The sequence below is a fragment of the Labrus mixtus genome, chromosome 7 (genome assembly GCF_963584025.1).
Source record: "Labrus mixtus chromosome 7, fLabMix1.1, whole genome shotgun sequence".
Classification (NCBI taxonomy): Eukaryota; Metazoa; Chordata; class Actinopteri; order Labriformes; family Labridae; genus Labrus; species Labrus mixtus.
Window position 1 is genome coordinate 10642996 of NC_083618.1, and position 8132 is coordinate 10651127.

The 8132-nt window shown below is 38.6% G+C and overlaps 1 protein-coding gene across 1 annotated transcript; it reads right to left on the minus strand.

Moving 5' to 3' along the window:
• Positions 1-1044: 1044 nt before the first annotated feature.
• On the minus strand, positions 1045-7436 carry slc25a20 (solute carrier family 25 member 20). Its single transcript, XM_061042821.1, has 10 exons — positions 7308-7436; positions 7062-7177; positions 6427-6519; positions 6148-6275; positions 5967-6057; positions 5714-5831; positions 3313-3385; positions 3105-3214; positions 2423-2547; positions 1045-1669 (listed from the first exon to the last, which is right to left on the minus strand). The coding sequence occupies exons 2-10, from the start codon at positions 7161-7163 to the stop codon at positions 1607-1609; spliced, it is 903 nt and encodes a 300-aa protein (XP_060898804.1). The 5' UTR covers positions 7164-7177; positions 7308-7436; the 3' UTR covers positions 1045-1606.
• Positions 7437-8132: the final 696 nt, after the last annotated feature.

The window sequence follows — 8132 nt, forward strand, 5'->3', positions numbered from 1 at the left end:
TGAGAGATTTTTGGGGCTTTTTATGCCTTTATTAGAGACAGGAAGAGAGAGTGGAGAAGGACATGCGGCAAAGAAGCCACAGGTCGGATTCAAACCCAAGCTGCCCGCTTTGAGGACTGTACCCTTTGTACATGGGGCATGCGAACTAACCACTAGGCCGTTATATTTTGATGTTTAAAGAGGACATATTATACCTCTTTTCCACCTTTTAAAACAGTCTCCTGTGGTCTAAATGAAACATCTGTGCTGTGCTTTGGTCAAAATATAACATGGATCAAGCACCAGAGGAGGTTTGTGACCCTGTATAAACCAGCTCTCTCAGAACGCTCCGTTGTGGTGTGTGTGTCTCTTTAAATACAATGAGCCCCCCCGTGAGTTTTCCTGGTAGACATCACTCCTCTGTAGCGAGAATAAAAATGGCAGACCTGCGCAACAGTTTTGTTCTAGGCTGGAGGTGGAGTCCATGGGTGGAGATATCAGGGGAGGGGAGGGGAGGGTATTATTATTTTTTTTTTTACCAGAATCCAACTTGTGACATCCAAAATTGAGCAAATTTGAAAAGGAGCATTTTTCTCTGTTTTGTAAGACTTATGCAGACCACAAACAAAGGACTGGGTGGATTTATTTCACATTTTGTGGGTCAGGTGATGCTCAGGTTACCCAAATATGTTCAAAAACACTGTCAAAGTGGATTTTTCATATGTCCCCTTTAATGTTTCAGGTACTAGGTCCCCAGAAAAAAGTGTCTTAAACCAGTAGACCTTACAGTAATGATAATTTTTTTATCTTTATTGTGGACATACTGTTTTTTGTGTCGATTTTAACTACAAATGTCAGTTTCTAAACTTATGTTGTATTACATTTATATTCTCTTAATCTTACTGTCATGGTCTATAAAACATTACTATTATTATCCAGTGTTGTCATTTTTTAATGAAGTTCAGTTTATGTTCTATTGTAGATTCATTTTGTACTATTTATATACTATAAAATCCCCAGAGTAATACAAATGAAATGAAAGTTTAAAAAAAATAGTACAGTCGATTTTGTAAATATGGATTCTTCTTTTAATTCTATACATGTTGATAATCACATACTGTTCAATCTCATAGTGACTGCTCTCATAATTTCACATTAAAACAAACAGAGGGTGTAGGTATTACAGTTGGTCACTAGGTGGAGTGTGACCTCACAGACGGCTCTAAAGGCGTGTATTGCTGACAGTCTGAACACATAAAATGCACCACACACAAATAAAATGCACCTTTTTCGGATATGTCCACCTGCTTGCAGATAACATATGGTAAGGCACGACATGTTCATTGCACTCCTTGTCTATAATACAAACAATAAAAGATTTTAAAACAAAAAGATCAAAAAACTAGTCAACCAAAAAAGGAGCGAGAACATTCGACTGTGTTTGAGTGTGTTGTAAGCTTGTGCATGTACTGGCACAGGTGCAGCCAGGTCTGAAAGATCCACACGCTTAACAGAACCACACGCTCTGAAAGACAATCAAGTACCGGTACATTGTTGTTGGAAAAGAAACTCTTGGTATTATTGTGTGTGTCCCTGGTTTCACATACGAGGCGATATGTAGCCTTCATCACAGGTCTGGTGCTAACCAGTTCAGGAACTTCATTGCGAACTCGAATCCTAAGAAGCAAGCCTGAAAGACAGAAGACACAACTGTTCAGTATTTCAGTGATGGAATTAATAATGTTTTGTTTTTCTGTGACATTTGTAGTATATGATCTTATTGCAGCTGAGTAAAAAAAAAAGGCTTACCGGTACTATGCCCTTATCAACCTGATTTTTTATGTATAAACTTTTTGTTGTTGTTGAGAAACATTATTGTGAAGAAACTTCAGCATTAATCTGCCCATTAGAAGTCAAACATCTAAATGTTTACATCTACATTTTTACAAAAAAAGACAATTTCCTGTTCTGAATGTGATCATTATTATTTTGTTCATCTGTGCTAATTACTACTAAACGGGTTACAGCTGCTACATTTGTAGCAGCTGTAACACTGATGACATCACAGAGCAGCACCTTTACTGGTTGGAAATATGAAACCCACTTTAGTTTCTTCCCCATTTCAAAGTCTACTTTTAAAAATCCCTCTTGTGGGAAGAAAGGAAAATATTTTTGTAAATTGAGGGGCTAAAATATAAACTGTGTTTGTGAATAAATGTATTGTATTTGTATTTTGTGGTATTTAAAAACACCAAGACTACTGGCCAGTGAGTTATTGGAGTACACCTTGGTACATTTAAGTTTTCAAGGATCTTCCAAACAACTGCAACTAATCCCCTGAGTAAGTTTTATGAGGACAGTGTATTATCCACAAGCTGTCTAAATGTATAATCCAGCTCCTAGGAGCCCTGTACAGTGTTGAAAATAAGCAAAGTGCACTCACTGCATTGGCAGGGAAAGCTCGAAGCATGACAGCATTGAAGCCTTTATACAGAGAACCCACGCCTTCCTCCCTGACCAGCTCCCGCAGAACGTCCCGGAAACCGTTAGGATATTTCCCCTCAGGAGCTGAGAAGGGGACACATCACAAAACTTAGTCACAGACAAACTTCTTATAAATGCAGAGCAGCTTGAAAAACGAAAAAAAATAAAGTATGTTTAGAAATTTGGAACAAAGTCAAGGAATTTTTATAGAAGGTAAACGGATACTGTGTTATTTAGTTCTAGATATCAGAATACATGGATGATGTAGAAACTCACAGTCACTATTAAAACTTTTTACTGGTCTTTTCAGTATTTGATGTAAGGGTAAGGCCCTATTAGTACCAAATGGAAATGAATAAGAGAACATAATGGAATAAAGTGAAGAAGAAGAAAGAAAAAAATAACTAATTTTAAGTAAGGTTTGCTCTGAAACAGCTCACAACAAAAAACAATAAAGAAAATCCAAAAACTGAATCAAACTATCAGAATAAATTCAGAATTATCTGCGTCCTATTGACACATGTAACGGTCAGCACAGGAAAGGTTTTTGTAAATGACATCAGTAATAACATTATAAATGAATGAAGTTATAAATAATAGTATTTTATCCTCAATAAAAGTTGGGACATTCAAAGACAAACCTGTCTGGAAACGAGACTTGAGCACGTCGGCTGGAATTGCGACCGCCCAGTTAAAGATCCCGGCCATGCCTCCTGCAAACAGCACGCTGGGAACGCTGAGCTCGTTGTGGCTGCAGGGAATAGACAACAGGTTCAACTACTCAACGACTGATAACTCAACTGTACAACTGAGGGCCATAAATACTGTGAGGAAAAGACAAATATTGACCTTTTTCCTGGAGGTGTGAGGAGGTTCTTCAACCACTCGTATGACGTGAAGTACATCCCACTGGCAGGGACATCTGACGTACAAAACCAAATAAGAGATAAAAGGTACATTCAAGTGGTCAGTCACTAAATAAATACATCTGAATTTACCTAAGCACACTGTTTAAGTTCGTTCACGTGGTCTTTTCATTCACAGACATTATTACAGAAACAACTTACATGAAAGAAGACAAACTAAAGGAAACAATTGTGCAAAGGAAAATGTGCAACACCATTTCCAGAAAAGATTGGGAACCTTTTGTAAAATGTAAATCAAAACAAAATGTGATGAATTCTATGACATTTAAACTGCATATTTCATTGAAAATAGCTAAAATACCACATATCAAATGTTGAAAGTGAAAAATGTCTCTAGCTTTGGAAAATAATATGCCCATTTTAGTTTGATGACAGCAACAGGTTTGGAAAAAAGACAGCGTTAACAAAAGAATGTTAAGGTTTTGAAATGCTAAACCTTCATTGTCAACAGGTTAGTAACATGACTGAGTATAGGAAGAGCATCCCAGAGAGGCTGGGTCTTTCTGAAGTTAACATGGGGAAGGGTTCACCATACTGTGAAAGACTGCTCTGGCAAATAGTTCACTTTAACAATCATGTTTTTTTTTTTTTATAGATTTATTTTTGGGCTTTTGTGCCTTTAATGGAGAGATAGGACAGTGGATAGAGTCAGAAATCAGGGAGAGAGAGAGAGTGGGGAATGACATGCGGGAAAGAGGCCACAGGTGGGAAGCGAACCCGGGCCGCCCGCTTGAGATGACAGCCTCCATACATGGGGCGCGCACTAACCACTGCGCCACCAGCGCCCCGACAATCATATTTTATACAGGAAAATTTCAATGGTTCTTGGGATTTTATCTCCCTTACTACTCCATCTATGATGATTTTATGATTTATGATTCAGAGAATCTGAAGATATCTCTGTCTGAGAGGACAAGGCCAAAAATCATGACTTGGTGGTCGTGATCCTCGGGCCCTCAGTCTCCATTTAAAGCAGACTGGATATTGTAGTGGACCTCACTCCACTGGCTCAGGATCATTTCCAGAAACTCCGGTCTATGAACACAGCTCATTGTTACATTGTCACAAATCACAAGTGCTGACACTCTGCCATGCAAAGAAGAAAACTTAAATAATCCAGATCCAGAAACACACTGCTGCCTTCTCTGGGCCTGGGCTCATTTAAAATGGTCTGAGGCAAAGAAGAAAACTGTCCAGAGGTCTGATGAGTCACAATCTGAATTCAACTGTTAGGAAATCATGGATGTCTCGTTCTCTGGGCTGTCGAGGAAAGGGACCATCTGACCTGTTATCAGTGCATGGTATTGGGGTGCATTTGTGCACATGGCATGGGTAACCTGTACTGCACATTTGCTTATTTCAGCATGACAATGCCAAACCACATTCTGGTATTCAAGCACATTGCTCTGTAGAGAAAGAGTCCGGGTGATAAACTGGTCTCAACGAGTCACCAGTTGAGAGGGGTATGAAGGATATAATTCAACAAGCGGCAGCCGGATCTGTTGAACAGCTGAAGTCTGAAGATGGTAAAACATTCCACTTTTCAAATCACAGAAATTGGTCTCTTCTGTTCCCGAACGCTTACTAAGTGTTGTTGAAAGAAGAGATGATGCCAGTGTGGTAAATGTGATTTTCTTCCCAACATGTTGCTGGCATCAAATACAGAATGGCCATACTAAGTTCAGAAAACAACAACATTTTCTGTGTGCCATTTTCATTTCAATGTGGAGTTTCAATGTTCCAAAAAATCATCCCATTGTTTTCATTTACCTTTTTAACAAACATCCTTTTTTTTTTGTTTTGGAAAGGGGATGGCACTAAAATTGGACATAATTTCATCACAGTTACAATAAAGGGCTGTTTTTATATTGAAAATCAAGATGAGAAATTACAACCGGGAAAATGAACACTAGTTGGGTCACAAAGGGATGAGACACTAAGGTAGTTGGCAAACAGAGTGATTAGGCGTTTAACACTGACGGGCTGACTAGGAGCTGCAGTTGTAGCCTCAAACCACAAGTGATTCACGCGAGGCAAATCTTCCTGAGCCACTACCAAAATATTGGATTGATAAAACCTGTTTGTAGATTGTTTTACCTCAAACACCAGGAAGTGTGAGTGTTTTTATTGTGTTTGTTTTACCTCAGGGATACTCAAAGTGATTAACGTTGAATGTAAACTCTGTTTGTTTACAGGAAAACTCAACATGTTAATCTTAAGAGTTCACATTCTCTTTCCATTGAGTGTTCACATTATTTTAAACAAGACTTAAAACAGACTTATGCTGCGGCTCAGGTTTGGTCTCTATTGGAATGAAGACTCACCTCTCATGAGAGTCAGAGCTGTGCCTCTGTAGATTCCTCTGATCCCAGACTCTCTGTACAGCTGTTTGACACAGTCCATTGGCCCTGCATACTTCACCTCTCCTGTTGCTGCCTGGATCTGCAAACATTTTTAAACACTATTTTACTTACACTTCCATAAATATAACCTCTCCAGAATGTCAAGCAATAAAACAACAAACACAAGCTCTGTTTTAGACTATGATGAGATGATGTAAATCACATGTCCTCTGACCTGTAGGAGACATTTGATGCGCTCTCCAGGAGCCATGATGCCCGTGGTGAACACTCCAGACAACATCCCTGCAGCAAACAGCTGTGGATACCTGCACGAGACGATGTGCTCCCACATTATCACCCAGAGAGTGATAATACAACGATTATAGCACAACCACCTAAAACAGAGTTTCACCTACGTCAGGATATCATCAGGAGTTCTTTGTTGTAATTTCTTGCCCAGTCCAAATCCAAAGAAACAGACAGCAAACATGGGGGTGACTCCAATGATGGGCGCCGCCATGCCTTTATAAAGCCCCTTCACACCCTGTGAGGAAGACGATGAATAGAAGGACATCAGCACAAGTGGGAAAGACTTTTCAAGCATCATTTCTTCTAGTATTAGATTAAGATAGGAACTTTATTGTCACTGTATAAAAGAACACAATGAAACTTTGTCAGGCAGTATGCATCCTCACCTCTTTGGCTAAAGTCTTTTTAAAACAATCAATGGTTCCGGCATAAATAAGACGCTCTCCAGGTTTGGGTTTGGGCTGTGTCTGTAAACGCACCTGAGAGAAACAAAATAAGTTTTCACATCACGCAGGGGGCAGCGGTGCAATTATAATCAAATCACTTTGACAATGGTACAAACTGAGCAGGTGACTTTGAAAAGTCCCACAGATGTTTGTTTGTTTTTTTTGTTTTTTTTACAACATTTCTTTACTGAAATGTCTTGATATTTTTAGACTGAGCTGATATGCAATAAGATTATATTGGTCAATTTGGCTGGCTCAGTTCATGGGTATTGCTGTAATTGCTGCAGGTGTGATTCAGTCACCAGGTGAGATCTGACAGTAGTGGAAGCCATTACACCTGCAGTGAGCTGAGTCATATAACTCTGTGTATGTAGGTCAAAGGGCTGCAGCAGGCTCAGCTGATACTCTGAGCTCTCGGCAGTAGCATAAATGAGATTTACAACACCTTGTTACTTGCACACATCTAACTGATATATGTTTTTTTTCCATGGTCACAGTCACCGGATGCACTCTCCTGGTTGTTTCCTAACGTAACACAAAAAGTGTAGAACAGACACACAACGCGGAGAAATCACTTTTATCGTGTCGAGTGGATGTCCTGCGAAGACGAGGCAAACCCCTCCAAACCCCCCGGCGAAGAAGTTCTTCAGCGGGCTGATCGGCTGCTGTTTCGACATTTTCACTTTCCGCTCTGCAGGAAGAAGAAAAACAAAAACACACAACTAAAAACACACACAACTAAAACGACTGAATGAAACCAACACGGAAAATCAACACTCCCACACAAACCGCAAAAATAAACAATAAATAACAAATCTCACCTGGACGACTGTGGCTCTGTGACGTGTTTGCGTGCTCCTGTCACTGCTGCCTGCTAGACCTTTCACCCACTTCTTTACCCGGACACATTAGACCACCACACAGCAATGCTCTGGTTCGTCTCCGTTTGGTGTCCGGGTAGAAACTTACCACTTTGTTAGAAACTTGAGTTAGCTTATTAGCACATTACAAATTAAACATAAAATATGCATTTGTTATTAAAACATGTATTTGTGCAATATGTTTTTGATAATATACTAATTTTAAAAGTATTGCTTCTATTTTAAATGATGTATTTTTTAAACATTTTAATTCATGAAACTAGTTTGTAAGTCTTTAGTCTTTTTTTGATAAAAAGGATATATTCTTTAATCTTTCTCAGGTATATTCAGCATTTTATTAAAACATAAAAAAAACTTTAAAAAAAAAAAAAAGAACAATGATGGATAAAGGAAAACAAAAACCAAACACAAAAGACTACACATAAGAAGGTGACAAATATCACAAGAATGATAATGATAAAAACAAAGAAGGTTTTGATGGAAACAGAAAGCAAGTTAAATATAGGACTGTTAGTGAAATGATCAGTTTTTTCATATTATACTGAAGATATAAGTTAAACTAAATGGTTAGAGTTTAATCTACCTTCTGTTTCTTTGGTTGTGTTCTGAGTGTCGTCGTGTGGCCGACAATATCGCTCCACAAATATCTCAAAGTAAGGTTTTATACGGCTTTAACCATAGACTGTAAATATTAACTGATACACCCTCTCAAATACCAATCTGACCACTTCCACTGTTAAAATATAGCTTTATTAGTTCTGTTAT